The sequence below is a fragment of the Leiobunum rupestre genome, chromosome 2 (assembly GCF_980474605.1).
Source record: "Leiobunum rupestre chromosome 2, qqLeiRupe1.1.hap1, whole genome shotgun sequence".
NCBI classification, from domain to species: domain Eukaryota; kingdom Metazoa; phylum Arthropoda; class Arachnida; order Opiliones; family Sclerosomatidae; genus Leiobunum; species Leiobunum rupestre.
In genome coordinates, this window is record NC_143385.1 from 71,595,901 (window position 1) to 71,613,488 (window position 17,588).

General features: G+C 30.1%; 2 protein-coding genes across 2 annotated transcripts in view; both read right to left on the minus strand.

Annotated features, from left to right (window-relative positions):
- Nucleotides 1-12,126, minus strand: part of LOC149958933 (growth arrest-specific protein 2-like) — a 119,979-nt gene extending 107,853 nt beyond the window's left edge. The window contains exon 1 of the mRNA XM_090166296.1: nt 11,998-12,126. The gene's annotated coding sequence lies outside the window, so the exon portion shown is untranslated. The remainder of the gene's footprint in view (nt 1-11,997) is intronic.
- A 1,063-nt stretch (nt 12,127-13,189) lies between these two features.
- LOC149958934 (uncharacterized) overlaps nt 13,190-17,588 on the minus strand; it is a 72,415-nt gene continuing 68,016 nt past the window's right edge. The window contains exons 6-7 of the mRNA XM_090166299.1: nt 15,252-15,587; nt 13,190-13,899 (exon numbers count right to left, since the gene is read on the minus strand). Of these exons, the coding sequence (XP_090022425.1) occupies nt 13,792-13,899; nt 15,252-15,587 (444 nt within the window). The 3' untranslated portion in view covers nt 13,190-13,791. The remainder of the gene's footprint in view (nt 13,900-15,251; nt 15,588-17,588) is intronic.

Sequence of the window (17,588 nt, forward strand, 5' to 3'; positions counted from 1 at the left end):
ACTAAAAATAAGGTTAAATCCACATTAATAATAATAATTGAAATATACTAAAAATAAGGTTAAATAAACATTAATAATAATAATTGAAATATATTAAAAATAAGGTTAAATCCACATTAATAATAATAATTGAAATATACTTAAAATAAGGTTTAATCAACATTAAAAATAAGTAATGGGTTAGTACAATGTAAAAGTACTCTAATTTCGAATTTATTTCCGAAATCGACTTGCTTGACTAACGCTCTCAGGAAGCAACGTGTTTTAAAACTTAAATGATCACGCGCCAGTTTCCACGCCTCGTCACGTGACTCCCTGCGCGCGCTCACCATGACGACGAAGAAAAGAACCTTTTATTAGGCCTAACGAAAATTCAGAAATGGCTCTCAGGAAAATTTCCACAAGCGGAAGATAGGAAACTAACACACTTATTACCTACTTATGGTAACGCTTAAAGCGAAGGTCGAGCTTCCTTCGGTACTCACTGGTGGCGCGACAGTCTACTAGTCTAGTACGTAGTAGTAAATCCTACTGCCAACGAATTATCAACCTACTATAATTTTATACATAGAAAAATTTAATTTTATTAGTAAGTTCTAGACTGTGGCGCCACAAGTGGGTAATGAAGGAAGCTTGACAGTCCCTTTAAGAATATTCGATTAAAACATGTTTATCTGTAAATTAAAGTTTGCAATATTTTTTGGAAACCTAAACTAGCATGATGGATATCGATTTTATCATTTACAGAAACAAGATTATAAGACTTTGAAATGTAAATTTATTTTTTTAATCTCGACTATGACCTTCAAAGTGACTATAAATTTTCCCTAATATACACTACTACCAAAAGTAACGTAATAAGCATAAGTGTGCCAGTTTCTATACTTTCCTTTGCTAAAAGATTTACTGTATGATGTTAACGAGACAACCCACTTTCTGGTTTATACTTTTGTGTGGTTGTATTGAATGTATATAGATGGCGTTAGCGTTTCCAACGAGTGGCTAAAAATCAATAATACTTTTAGCCTTCTCAGTTCTAGAAGCTCTCACCAGGCGACACTTTCAACTTTATTTCGCTACAGTAATATCAGAAGTTTGGCTTAGAAATTGAATAATAAGCTTCTTCGTCGGTTAACTAAGATCAAAGTGTAGTAACTAAGATCAAAGTGTAGTAACTAAGATCAAAGTGTAGTATATTTTTACATAAACTGTTAAAAGTATTTCACCACGTCCATTAATAAAATTGGATCGATGTGATTTTTTTTAAATGGTAAAAAATAGGTTCTTAAAAAATTTAAATACATAGAATATCTGAGCATACTAAGATATTAAAGAGTAATTAAATTTCATTAGGATTTCATTTAATTCAAGATTAGCTCACTGATTAAAGCAAAATATCCGTTAATTATACAGGAAAAGAGTCATTGTATAAAAATAAAAATTCTATAAAATTCTTTAAAATCCGATTTAAATAAAAAAAGCGATTGATTTGATTTGAGAACGAATACTTGTCTAGTAAGAAAATTCTTTAAAATCCGATTTAAATAAAAAAAGCGATTGATTTGATTTGAGAACGAATACTTGTCTAGTAAGAAAGACATTATATGCTTCTGGTAACATTAATTCCCAAAAACGCTATTATTGACACACTTTTGGTAATTATGTCACTTTTGATTTCAATCGATTTTATACTGTGTTAATTTCGTAGTCAAAATAAGTTCTGACTTTAATAGCATTCATCCCAGTTAAATTGCTTTCTTAATGACTATATTTTCGTCTCTTAATTACAAGTCTCATTAAAATAAAAGTGATGTAAAAATTTTAAAATATATATAGTTAAGGATTTAATTGATAGATGTCGCCACCGTGTCGCGAGGTTGAAAACCAATTGTAGGCTTCCGCAAATATCACCTGTCACTACTTTAAATGTTGGCGAATGTATTGTACCGTTGCGTAACATATTGACCAGTAACGAGGTTATATCGTACTGGGTGGTCCTATCAAAAATAATGGAAAAAATTGATAACAAATTCACCTTGATCTTCAAGTAATGTTATGAAAGTTTTTTTTTATTTCATTTTGCCACACCCTTTTGATTGTCATTTAAGTCCATTGGATTCGTTTAGAAAGTAATTAAAAATTGGTATAATTAAGGTTCTAAACGTTTATAGGGTGTGTTAATTTTAAAACAATGGTTTGGGACATTTTTGTATTACTACTCTCTAAGTTTCAAGTTGCTAATTATTTTTACGGATAATAATTTACAAGGTGGGCTTAATTAACTACATTATAAATATTTTAACTTAATTTTGTTGATTTAAAGTAAACTGGAGTTAATTTCTAATGTGAGTTTAATTATAAATATTTTAACCTAATTTTATTGATTTAAAGTAAACTTAAGTTAATTTACGATGTGAGTTTAATTAACTTAATTATAAAAATTAAATTATTTTTGTTGAATAAGGGTAAATTTAAATTAGTTTACAAGGTTGTCTTAATTAACTTAATTATAAAAATTAAATTATTTTTGTTGAATAAGGGTAAATTTAAATTAGTTTAAAAGGTTGTCTTAATTAACTTAATTATAAAAATTAAATTATTTTTGTTGAATAAGGGTAAATTTAAATTAGTTTACAAGGTTGTCTTAATTAACTTAATTATAAAAATTAAATTATTTTTGTTGAATAAGGGTAAATTTAAATTAGTTTAAAAGGTTGTCTTAATTAACTTAATTATAAAAATTAAATTATTTTTGTTGAATAAGGGTAAATTTAAATTAGTTTACAAGGTTGTCTTAATTAACTTAATTATAAAAATTAAATTATTTTTGTTGAATAAGGGTAAATTTAAATTAGTTTAAAAGGTTGTCTTAATTAACTTAATTATAAAAATTAAATTATTTTTGTTGAATAAGGGTAAATTTAAATTAGTTTAAAAGGTTGTCTTAATTAACTTAACTGTAAAGTTTTAACTTACATTGTTAGTTGAATTAAGTATTGTTGAATAAAAATACTTGGAGAGCTTATGAAACTATTCATCCTAATTACTTAACTTAGTTTTGTTGAATTAAAGTAATTAAGATTTATTTTGAATATAAATTAATTCGATTTTTGTTTATTTGAAAAGAAATAATTTTGAAGTTAATTTTACAATATATAATGATGAATTGTTACTTTTATAAATATATATATTGAAGTAAAGTTTTAGTAATAAATATGAAATGAAATATTTTAACATTTACTGGTACAAAATATAATGAATTAATGAATTAATGGCTTTAAAAAATCGCTTGATGATTTGGGCCTAAGGTGGTGCCTTGCGTATTAGCCTAGCTGATTATTATTAGTATTATTATTATTTAATTTAATATCCTTTTCATATTAATTGAAGGAAATTTTAAGGAATAAATTCGAAACGAAATATTTTTAAATTTAATTGTACAAAATTTAATGAAGATTTTTCATTTTTATATTTATCGTAGTAAAGTTTTAGTTATAAATTTGAAACTAAATATTTTTAAATTTACTTGTACAAAATTTAATGAATATTTGTATTTTTAATTTTAATTGTAGAAAATTTAATGACTATTTGTATTTTTAATTTTACTTGTACAAAATTTAATGAATATTTGTATTTTTAATTTTAATTGTAGAAAATTTAATGACTATTTGTATTTTTAATTTTAATTGTAGAAAATTTAATGACTATTTGTATTTTTAATTTTAATTGTAGAAAATTTAATGACTATTTGTATTTTTAAGTTTAATTGTACAAAATTTAATGACTATTTGTATTTTTAAGTTTAATTGTACAAAATTTAATGACTATTTGTATTTTTAAGTTTAATTGTACAAAATTTAATGACTATTTGTATTTTTAAGTTTAATTGTAGAAAATTTAATGACTATTTGTATTTTTAAGTTTAATTGTAGAAAATTTAATGACTATTTGTATTTTTAAGTTTAATTGTACAAAATTTAATGACTATTTGTATTTTTAAGTTTAATTGTAGAAAATTTAATGACTATTTGTATTTTTAAGTTTAATTGTACCAAATTTAATGACTTTATATTTTTTAGTTTAATAGTACCAAATATAATAACGTTTGGTTCTTTTTATACTTATTGTAATATTATATTCAAACAGGTAATAGTACTTTTCTAGTTCCACAAAAAGCCTTTGAAATTATATCATACCTACTTAAGAATTCAAAATAAGAGCGAGAAAAATTTGTGTTATCGTCAGCACCACAGGTAGAAATTTGCAAAGATATTAGGAGGCGAAAATTCGCGAAATTTGAAAGTAAAATGTTTCCGCTCGAAAGAAATAATGAGACTCTAAAATGAGCGTTTTTTAATTGCAGAAGCTGCAGTGTCATTGTACAGAAGGACAGTTGAGATTCGCAGTTAAGACAGTGGCCCATTGTGGAACGAGAAGATTTTTCAATATCGAAATATTTTCCTTGGCCGAAATTAAAATGACAATGGGTTCTTTTTCTCGGTGGGATTTAGTCGACCGTAGCGCCACCGTGGGAACCTTTGTGGCTCTACTCCCGCGCTCTAACCCTCTCGCCAGTCAATAAATATCACTTCCTAAAATGTACCAGGTGATAATTTTTACAGGTTTACGTCGTTTAGGTAATATGTTATTTATTTTTTAATTGTTTAGGTTTATTTAATATTAATACAGTAATTTTAATTGAATTGAACAAATATTCCATAATTTGAAAATTAAATTTTAAATATTTGAAAATAATGAAATTATTGGTAGCTAATATTTTTAGTGATTTATCACACTTTTCTGTGATTTCTACTGCTTTTCTGAAGAGATTTTTCATATTTCCCCGTTATCTCTAGCAACTTTGTTGAGTGATGGATCATATTTTTAGTGTTTTCTTCAATTATTTATTGTATTTCCCCGTGATTTTCAGTGATTTTCTTCAATGATATCTCAATTTCCATCATATCTAGTGATTTCTCATAATTAGCGATATCTTTAGGGATTTTCCCAAATTTCTTAAATAATTTATTTTTTTCGCTTAAATTTGTTAAGTTACTTACCATTTTTTCCTCAATTCTTAGGTAATTTACCATATTTTCGTAAATTCCTAAGTGATTTACCACATTTCCCTAAATTCTTAAGTGATTTACCACATTTTATTAAAATTGGTAAGTTATTTACCGTTTTCCTAAATTCTTAAGTTAATTACCATTTTTTTCTAAATTCTTAAGTGATTTACCACATTTTACCAAATTTTTAAGTGATTTACCATTTTTCCCTAAATTCTTAAGTGATTTACCATATTTTACAAAATTTGTTAAGTGATTTATCATATTTTCAGTGATCTTTTGTAAGTGATTTATCATATTTTCAGTGATCTTTTGTAAGTAATTTATCATATTTTCAGTGATCTTTTGTAAGTAATTTATCATATTTTCAGTGATCTTTTGTAAGTAATTTCTCGTGTTATTTTATGATTTCTAGTTAATTATCCTAATCATAAAGCTGATAATAATTAAGTGACTACTCCTTGAACATATTCAACTTGGAAATTCGCAACTATTTCGAAATATGCCGTTCTTAATAAAAGTCTTCAGTTTATATTTCGGAAACAACAACAAGAAACAACCTGTACACCGTTCAATAAAATAAACGTCCCCTTAATACCATATCTAATCTCGCTTACCCATTCAAATATTTTATTATGAAAAGATTCGACCTCTAAATAACACCCAACGAACTGATATAACCTTTTTTTAACGGGGATACCTATGAATAAAACATTGATAATTCGCAACTCGATATCGCTGCTATATTTGTACAATCAGGAATGTATTAAAGTGAACAGAGAATAGGCGGGTAACGGTCTGTTCACCTCGTGATTCCCTCGTTACAAACCACGCCTCTTCTGCCATTCCCTTGGGTTTTCTCCCCCCCCCCTTTATATCCGTAAGGGGGGAAGATAGTCCGTTTAGAAAGCAGTCTCTCTAACCACGCCCCTTCTTGCCTTTTCTGACGTGCTTTCCCCCTTCTGACGGCACCAGGCGAAAGACAAACCGGTACAATCACCGCGCTCTCTCCGTGTAGGCGGAGAATATCAGTCGGGAATCATGGAAGTACAAGCTAAAGTTGCGGCTACATAATCTCCGTTAACCAGAATATATTCTTGGTACAATATAATATTGTGCCATTGTCCTTTGGCGCTATTTCAACGCTAGACGCGAAGTATCTGGTTACGTTATAAAGGTTTAATTAATGAAACAGTTCCAAGTCCCGACAATAAAAACCCATTGTGACCTCATACAGTAATTGCTACATTCCTTAATATAGAACTCTGGGTACAGGGTGTTTCAAAAAATCCCACCTCCAATTATGATATTTCAATAAATCCCACCTCCAATTATGATATTTCAATAAATCCCACCTCAAATTATGATATTTCAATAAATCCCACCTCCAATTATGATGATTCAATAAATCCCACCTGCAACTATGATATTTCAATAAATATCACCTCCAAAAACGATATTTCAATAAATCTCACCTCCAACTTTGATATTTCAATAAATCCCACCTCCAACTCTGATATTTCAATAAATCCCTCCTCCAGCTATGATATTTCAATAGATCCCACCTCCAAGTATAATATTTCAATAAATCCCACCTCCAACTATGATAATTCAATAAATCCCACCTCCAGCTATGATATTTCAATAAATCTCACCTCCAGCTATGATATTTCAATAAATCCAACCTCCAAAAATGATATTTCAATAGATCCCACCTCCAAGTATAATATTTCAATAAATCCCACCTCCAGCTACGATATTTCAATAAATCCCTCCTCCAGCTATGATATTTCAATAGGTCCCACCTCCAAGTATAATATTTCAATAAATCCCACCTCCAGCTATTATATTTCAATAAATCTCACCTCCAACTATGATATTTCAAAAAATCCAACCTCCAAAAATGATATTTCAATAAATATCACTTCCAACTCTGATATTTCAATAAATCCCACCTCCAAGTATGATATTTCAATAAATGTCACCTCCAACTATGATATTTCAATAAATTCCACCTCCAATTATGATATTTAAATAAATCCCACCTCCAATTATGATAATTGGATAAATCCCACCTGCAACTATGATATTTCAAAATCCATTTTTCCTATTCAGATGGAATTAAATTTAATGAATAAGTTTTGGCAAAATTATTATATTATTATTATATATTTGTAGCTAAGCCTCTGTCGTAAACTTTGACCAACAAAAGCATTTGTGTGACCAAAACGTTTGAAATACTTATCTCATAAGAAATATATGATCATAAGCTAATTAGCTAGGCTAATACCCAAATACCACCTTAAGCCCAAGATAGCTAGATTTTTTATTGCCTTTAAATCTAATATTTAACAATGAGTCGTACCACGTTAAAAAATTGCACAATAATTAAAGACAGTTTTAGAAATATATATTATATAACAAATTTTAAACAGGTTCCTTCGCAGGTAAATATTTTATACTAGAGATGCCATCTAAGGTTAATTTTTCTATGAACACCAATTTTTGTAAATACACTAGCGCCATCTCCTGATATGTTGCTAAATCACAAATTTAGCAGACAACAAACTCTAATATGACGAAAACTGTGCTAATTAATAGTTCACAATAAATCCAGGGATGGCGCCACGTTGGAGGCTATCACGTTTTAGTCGCCATGACAACGTGGCTATCGGTTTATTTTGACGAACTAATATTTCAATTAGAATGATGGAACAAAAAGTATTATCATTTTGGGATTTTATTTAGTCCAAAATCAATATATTTTTGTATAGTAATTATTCGAATATTTCCAGCACGAAGTTAAACGATATGTTCAACAGCTGATGAGATAAGATACCACACTTTGATCTTAGTCACAATACGAAGAACTTTATTATTTAATTTTATATTTTGTACAATCCAAAATGTTTTAAAGGTGTCTAAAACTCTATATTTAAGAAATTATGTTACAGATTTACACCACAAAACATACAGCAAGTCATATTGGTTGATGTATGGCTCAAATTACAAGCTTTTAGGATAAATCTAGCACCAAATTCACCAAAAAAACTACGAAATAATTCATAATTATAAATTAAATTATTAAATTATAAATTTAATTTACACGCGATATAAATATATTATGAAATATAACGTATTTATAAAAAATAATAATGAAAATTATATTACTTAGGGGAAAAGTCTCGCGCTCCGTTCAAGAGATGGCGCTGCAGACCTAAAAACCAAGATGGACCCTGAATTAGGGCGGGGCGTCGGTATAACACCATATCACTAGAGCTATTAGTTACAGTTCCAGGTTTTTCCTCTAGTAAATCGTACTTGTAATGACTTTTAATTTTCTTATTAGCAAAAAGATTATTTCGAAAATATGTGAAACAGAAAAACGAACTTGGACTATTTACGAACACCCTGTATTAAAAAATACATTCTTTCGAAGTCGCTGCTATTGCATTTGCCATCACCAAATTCGAAAGGTTAATCGTTTTAGAACGTGCTAAATAAAGAATCTTACTATTGTCACGCGCTTAATTTTTAATTGATGCTTTAGTAGCGCTCATTTCGTCCGAGGCACGCGCAGCTTTTGATTAATGGCCCTGCTTAAAAAACGACATTTATTGGCGACGATAAGCCACATTTGTTATGATGTTAGCGGGATTGTTAATTGCCGATCAAAAATCAAAATTTGAACAGGTGATGAATGATGCCAATGAAGACCCCCAGGGGGCGTTTTGCTACCGTTTGTTGATGGGCAAGGATGTAAAACGGAAGTGCGAGGGGGGAAAGGGGGGCTGAAGTTCCGTAATGTCGGGTAATGTCGATTTTCTAGTTTTAACATTTTGCGGCGTCGAATGCATTAGTAGACGAAACGTCGGGTTATTTTGGCTGTTGAGGGACTAAATAGCGTAACTTAAAAGATAACTGTTTTCTGAAGGGATTAATTTATTTCTGAAATTATGATTTTCCTTCTGAAAAAGAGGTTTCTTTCTAAAGGAATATATTTTTCAGAAACAGATTTATCTTCTGAAGTTAAGATTTCTTACAAAAAGGATGCGTTTTTCTCTGAAATGATTTTTTTTCTGAAGTAAATATTTTTTTCTGAAAAAATACACCTTTTGATTTTTCTTCTGAAATTAAGATTTTTTTCTAAAAGGAAGAATTTTTTCTGAATGGAAGAATTTTATCTGAAGTGAATATTTCTTATTAAAAGGATGCATTTTTTTGAAAGGATAATATTTTCTTCTGAAGTGAAGATTTCTTTCTGAACAATTCATCTTTTTGGAATTTTTTTTTTCTGAAATACGATTTTTCTTCTTAAATAAGATTTTTCTTCTTAAATATGATTTTTTTTCTTAAATATGATTTTTTTTCTGAAATATGACTTTTTTTTCTTAAATATTATTTTTCTTCTTAAATATGATTTTTCTTCTTAAATATGATTTTTTTTCTTAAATATGATGTTTCTTCTTAACGAGGTGAATATTTTTTCTAAAACTAAGAATATTTTTCGTAATGGAATGAATATTTAAATAACGGGATATATTTTTTAATTTTTCCAAAGATATGAGTATTTTTCTGAAAAAATGAATATTTTTATAACGGGATATATTTTAAAAAAAATTCCAAAGATATGAGTATTTTTCTGAAGAAATGAGTATTTTTCTGAAGAAATGAGTGTTTTTCTGAAGAAATGAATGGTTTCATTACGGGATATTTTTTTAATTTTTTTTTCTGGAGAAAAATATATTTATTTCTAAAGGGATGAATAAATTTCTAACTAAAAGAATAGTTTCTAAAGATATGAATATTTTAGTGAAGAGAAAAGCTATTTTTCTAAAAAGATTAATATTTAAAATGACCTTAAATTCTAATTTTTGGAGTTAGTGCTTTTAAGCTGTGAAAGAAGGCGCGGCGATCGGTCCGTTGTAGCTTGTTATTATTGAGAAGAGTCCGAGAGGCTTCCAATCATTTTAATTGCCAGGGATCAGGTTTCGCTGGTTTGTTTAAATCCGACGTGATTGGAACTCAACTCTGCCAATTATCGATATTTTTTCATCGCTTTGTTTTGAAGAACAAAGACTGAGCAAAGACTCGTAAATGTTTCAACGGGAACTTCAGAGCGCTTACAAAGTACTACCAAGTTAGTTTGACTTAAACGTCTACAATGAACTGTGGAAGTAAGGACGTTGGCGTTCGTAACCTCGAGTTTTTAACCTCTCTCATTAGCATTAAGAACTTATTAAGATGAATAACTTAAAACGAGTAGAGTATAATTCTAGGATTTCTTATTAAGGTAATGACATTCTAACCTTTTTTAGTCTTAGTGCTTTGTTTGGAGGTAATCTCTAAAATGTTGTCGGGGTATTCCTTAAAGAACGTGTAGGATGTGCTATATCCCGTTTAAGTTATATTATTCTATACACCTTGGAGGTGCTACATTCCCTTTAAGTTATGTTTCTCGATACACCCTGGAGGTGCAATATTCCCTTTAGTTTATGATTATCTATACACTCGGAGGTGATATATTCTTTTTAGGTTTTGTTTATCTATACATCTTGGAGGTGCTATGTTCCCTTTAAGTTATATTTCTATAAACTACTTGGAAGTGCTACATTCCCTTTAATTTATGTTTGGAGGTGCTATATTTCCTTAGGTTATGTTTCTCTATAGAACTTGGAGGTGCTATATTCCCTTTAAGATATGTTTATTTTTACACCTTGGATGTGCTATTTTCTCTTTAAGTTGTATTCATCTATACACCTTAGAGGTGCTACATTGCCTTTAAATTATGTTTATCTATAGACCTTGGAGGTGCTATATTCCCCTTAGGTTATGTTTCTCTATACACCTTGAAGGTGCTACATTCCCCTTAGGTTATGTTTTTCTATAGACCTTGGAGGTGTTATATTCCCCTTAAGTTATGTTTATCTATACACTTGGAGGTGTTATATTCTTTTTAGATTTTGTTTATCTATACTGCTTGGAGGTGTTATATTCTTTTTAGGTTACGATATATCCTTGTGATTTAATATATCGTTTATTTTGTTAATATATACTACAAAAAATATTTGACTAACAATATTCTCGTATTTAAATGTCGAATTTAACGTGGAGATATAACACTCATTCACGAAAAAACATGGCAACCATGATTTTCAATAATAAATAACCAACGAGTAAGAAATTGGACCGAAAAAGATTCATTTTCTACGTAAATTTAAGAAGCAGGATTGAAACAAAATTTGCCTGGACATTATCTCTCATTAATTCTTTAACAAAAACTATTTTAAGTCTATAACCATAATTTTTAAATTAAAATAGATCTACGCTTTAAAAGATTATATATTGAAAAATTATAAAATTTAAAAATAGTTTAACCCAGTAGCAGACGTATAAATTTTAAAATAATATATAATAAAACGAAATAATATGAAATAAAATTAAGTAAAATGACATGGAATAACATGAAATAAAATTAAGTAAAATGACATGGAATAACATGAAATAAAATTAAGTAAAATGACATGGAATAACATGAAATAACATGAAATAAAATGAAATAAAATAAAATGAAATAAAATAAAATGAAATAAAATAAAATGAAATGAAATGAAATGAAATGAAATAAAATAAAATGAATTGAAATCAAATAAAATTAAATTAAATTAAATGAAATAGAATTAAATAAAATAAATAAAAAAATAAAATAAAATGAAAAAAATGAAATAAAATAAAATGAAATGAAAAAAATGAAATAAAACTAAATAAAGTGAAATAAAATAAAATAAAACCGAACGGTAAAATAACGTCTACTACCCACAATCCGCCAAAGTAGACCCATAAGCTCTTCGAGGTTTATATTGACAAAACCGAAAGCATTGAATGTGTCGCTTCCGTTCGACACACAATGAATGAATGCGTGACATACCTGAGGGTTCCAGATTTTCCCACGCTCTCGCAACGCCTCTTTTACTTCCAATAACGCAAACAGAATAAGACAGTATTACTATATTAATATCAAACCACTGTTAATCCACTATTGTTGTTATGTGTTTATGGCAGACGCGACCGACAGAGTTACTATAAAGTAAAACACCCAAACACCAAATGAGCTGGTTCCCGTTCGGTACCCCCGAAATTGTCGAAGGGGGAGATTTATTCCGAGTCCCGCTATTTTCGCGAATAGGAACGACGCGTAAGAGGGGCTTATGATTTCGCGCTACTTAATATGAGCGCTGCCAGCGACCTAGCAAATAAGTCGTTGAGGTACGCTGTAAATAACGCTTTCATTTTCTTTTTATACGCTACGTGTTTCATGACTTATAAACCGTAAACTTAGAAGTTTCGTGGCAATTATACGATGTAATAATAATGTTTTATATGCTACGCATTTTATGAATTGTGAAACGTTTACGTAATACAATGTGATAAATTTGTTAAAGTATTAGGGTTTACTAACTCTATGATCCATGTGTAGTAACAAAGTGTGCCTCAAAGATAAAAGAGTAGTTTCAATGTCGACATCAACGATCAAAGTGTCGTTTCAACGCGTACCTCAGAGATCACAGTGAAGTTTCAATGCGTACCTCAAAGATCAAAGTGTAGTTTCAATGCTTACCTCGATGATAAAAGTTCAGTAACAATGTGTACCTCAAAGATCAAAGTGTAGTTTCAATGCTTACCTCGAAGATCAAAGTTCAGTAACAATGTGTAACTCAAAGATCAAAGTGTAGTTTCAATATTTACCTTAAAGATCCTAGTGTAGTTTCAATGCGTACCTCAAAGATACTAGTGTACTTTCAATGCGATCCTCAACGATCAAAGTGTAGTTTCAATGCGTACCTCGAAGATCAAAGTTCAGTAACAATGTGCTCCTCAAAGATCAAAGTGTAGTTTCATTGTGTATATCAAAAATCATACTGTAGTTTTGATACATTCCAACAAAATAAATATTGAATGAAAACATTAAAGTGTAGTTGTATACTTTAAAAACTACACACATTACCAAAGATAAAATTGTAGAATTAGGTTTTGTTAAAAGTGTAGTTTAGACATTCAATGTAGACGTTGCGAGTGTTAATAACTGGATATCAGTTTTTACGTTTTGGAAACGCACTTTTATTCATTTTTGTTGAATTCACTTATATATGCAGTAAAAATAAATTATTAATAATTATTTTAAATCACTCCAAATATTCTATATTGGAAAAGTTTGAAGTTGGGTTTTGAAATATTTGTTTGATTTAAATTGGTCTCGCGTGCGGGGGATGGGGGAAGAGGTGGCGAAAAAGTTATTTTTTTACGAGTGGTCCAAAAAAATCCAGATACACATGGCGTAAATTGTATTCCGAATATATAGTATATTTATTAACGTACACGAAAACTAGAATATCCGAAAAAGATTCGAAAAATTTACGAAGATGGTCCGCATTTCGTGTACACCGAATGAAAACTTCACGAAAATGGTCAGTATTTCGTGTACATATAATGAAAAATGGTCTAGAACGGTCAGTATTTCGTGTACATATAATGGAAAATTGTCAAAGATGGTCAGTATTTCGTGTACACATAAAGAAAAATGGTCGAATATGGTCAGTATTTCGTGTACACAGAATGACGGTCCAAAGACGGAAGTGAAGAGGTAATTGGGAGATGTCCGGCGTCCGGAGAGATGACCCGGGGTCCCCCACGGGCTGGTCAATCCCCGCGGGGGACCGGGAGGTCAACAAAAGTGACCACCACTAGAGCCGTCGTTACGAGTTGAAGACACTCCGCTTCCTCCATAGTCCGAGTGTCGTCTGCTGTACTGGACACGGTCAAATGACGACGGCTAGTGGACAAAGGGTGAGTACCAGTTATTTTCACTTTACCCTTGACCACTGGTAACCATTTTAAAAACGCAATCACAAAGACAGTATTTGTATATACCTAAGCAAATTATTATACTTATACAAAGGATGCACGTATGTCGCCTCAAAACGATGTATCGTATCGACATATTTTCATCGATTCAATTTCACAATAATCGTTGTGCCATCGATTTAAAAAAACGGTACATATATTTACAATATATATAAATATGTATATCGACACAAAACGATATATTGTACCGATATATTTTTAAAATTATCGTCATGCAATCGATTTCAAAAACGGTATATATATATATATATATATATTTACAATATACATTTATACAAGTTACGAGCTATTTCAAGGGTCAGAATTTCACGCCTTATCCATGACTAAGTTTTTAAACGAAATGACGTAAATTCTGACCCTTGAAATAGCTCAAAATGCAGCACTTATATCAACTCCAAAACAATGTTTCTTATAGATTGAATTTTACAATAATCGTCGTGCAATCGATTCCAAGTTAACGGTATATATTTACAGTAAACATTGATACAAAATGCTTTCTACGTATATAAACACAAAGCGCTATATCACATCGATATATTTTTACTATTATCGTCGTGCAATCGATTCAAAAGCGGTAGATATATATATATTTACAATATTCATTTATACAAAAGGCATCATACGTATATCGACACTACTATTATCGTCTTTCAGTCGATTTGAAAAAACGTTTTATATATTAATAATATACATTTTTACAAAATGCATTATTCTTCTATCGATATATTTTACAATTATTCGATTCAAAAGAACGGTGCATGTATTTAAAATATAGAAAGTGCATTATCGACACTATTTCGTATCGATATATTATTTTAAATTATCGCCGTATATACAAAATGCATTATACGTATATCGATTATCGACTCAAAACGTATATTGCTATAGATATATTTTTACAATTATCGCCGTATATAAAAATGCATTATAAGTATATCGATTATAGACTCAAAACGTATATTGCTATCGATATATTTTTAAATTATCGGCGTATATACAAAATGCATTATAAGTATATCAATTATCGACTCAAAACGTATATTGCTATCGATATATTTTTAAATTATCGGCGTATATACAAAATGCATTATAAGTATATCGATTATCGACTCAAAACGTATATTGCTATCGATATATTTTTACAATTATCGCCGTGCAATCGATTCCAAACAACGATATATACATGTATTCAGCAAATGCAATGTATCACAACTCTATCACAACTCACAACCATTTAAACGATTAATTCATTCAGCTTACTCTGTCAATACCGCCCAACAGGGCTCTTTGTTGGTCAGCCGTGCTGCCCGGCGAGGAATGCTCCGGACCCTCGGCTTGACCGCTAGATTCGGCGATGACCCCAACGAGGGAGTAGGCTGGGCCCGGACTGTTGCAGGGACTGCAGGGGTTGAGGAGCATCGGGGCCCGCCGGTGATGGGCGATGTTGGGCGTGGTCAAGGGCCTCGAAGTGGACATGAGGGGCGTCACGGCGGTCACGGAGCTCATCGAAGCGCGGCGCAGGCCCACGCTGACCGCGCTGGCCGTAGACAAGGCTCGGCGACGCGGACGCCGCAGTTCGCCATCCATGTCTTCTTCCTGAAAGGAAATTAAAGTTAAAAGATATAAACTAAGATTAAGACAGATAAATGCAGATTATGAGATATATTAAGATTCTGAGATAAATTAATATTCTGAGATAAATTTATATTCTGAGATCAATTAATATTCTGAGATAAATTAATATTCTGAGATAAATTAATATTCTGAGATGAATTAATATTCTGAGATAAATTAAAATTCTGACAGAAAAATTAAGATTCGGAGAGAAATTAAAATTCTGACATTAAAATTAAGATTCTGAGAGAAATTAAAAATTTGACAGAAAAATTAAGATTCTGAGAGAAATTAAAAATCTGACCGAAAAATTAAGATTCTGAGACAAATTAAAATTCTGACAGAAAAATTAAGATTCTGAGAGAAATTAAAAATCTGACCGAAAAATTAAGATTCTGAGACAAATTAAAATTCTGACAGAAAAATTAAGATTCTGAGATTAATTATTATTAAAAGAGATAAACAAAGATTTCGACAGAAAAATTAGGATTCTGAGAGAAACATTAAGATTCTAGCTGGGATAAATTAAGATTCTGAGATTAATTATTATTAAAAGAGATAAACAAAGATTTCGACAGAAAAATTAGGATTCTGAGAGAAACATTAAGATTCTAGCTGGGATAAATTAAGATTTTGATAGAAATTTAAGATTCTAGCTGGGATAAATTAAGATTTTGATAGAAATTTAAGATTCTGAGAGAAAAATTAAGTCTCTAAGAGAATAATTAAGATTCTAATAGAAAAATATTCTGATAGAAAATTTCAGATTCTGAGATAAATAAAGATTAAAAGAGATAAACTAAGATAACGACACAAAATTTAAGATTTTGAGATAAAAATTAAGATTCTGGGATAAATTAAGTTTCTAGAAGAAAAATTAAGATTATAAAATAGAAATGAAGATTCTGAGAGGAAAATTAAGATCCCGAAAGACAAATTAATAAAGAAAAATTAAGATTTTAATAGGAAAATTAAGTGTGTTACCAATTTAAATTTTATGAACAATTCATTTTATGCGTTACTAGCATTACGACTTATACCGTTTCTGCGTTATGACTCCGAGACAAAAGCAAATAATTTTATCGATAGCGTCTTCTCCGTAAATATCGAAGTTCATAATCTAAAATTAGAAGCGGCAGTTTCGCAGTTGATTCGTTACCACGGCGCTCAGGTATTCAGTTTCGTATTTTTCCAAGAATCCATTAATTTTCCCTTTAGATCATTGCGATTATGTTTCGAGAGATTCGGTTTCACGAAAGAAATAAAATAAAGTTCAATTGTGAAACGACGAAAGGCGAAGGGCCGCCCAATCAATAATGAAAACGAAATGGAGGTTTTAAATGATGGGTTGCCACGGCAACGCTCTTTATAACCTCGTGTTCCGCCGCGTAAAACGCTGGCAGACTAATGTTTCGTTAGCGGGCCGGAAGAGATCTTTTTACAGTTTCAGAAATAACAGGTGTTTCTCTTCTTTTGTTTAAACGATAATAATTAAATATTTATTGAAATTGTTGTACTGACGGTATTCGATCTAAGAATAACTACAATTCTTTCTTTAAGGTTAGGATTTCTACATTTTTAATTGGTAAAAGGTTTGTGGTTATTTATCACAGATTGTGTAAACTGTTAATATATAAATTGGCCGACTTGCGGTAGTTAAATTGTTGATCATAAATTGGCCGATTTGAGGTAGTTAAATTGTTAATCCTAAATTGGCCGATTTGAGGTAGTTAAATTGTTAATCCTAAATTGGCCGATTTGAGGTAGTTAAATTGTTAATCCTAAATTGGCCGACTTGCGGTGGGAAATTGTTAATCCTAAATTGGCCGATTTAATTTGGTTAAATTGTTAATCCTAAATTGGCCGATTTAAGGTGGTTAAATTGTTAATCCTAAATTGGCCGACTTGTGATGGTTAAATTTTTAATCCTAAATTGGCCGATTTGAGGCGGTTAAATTGTTAATCCTAAATTGGCCGACTTGT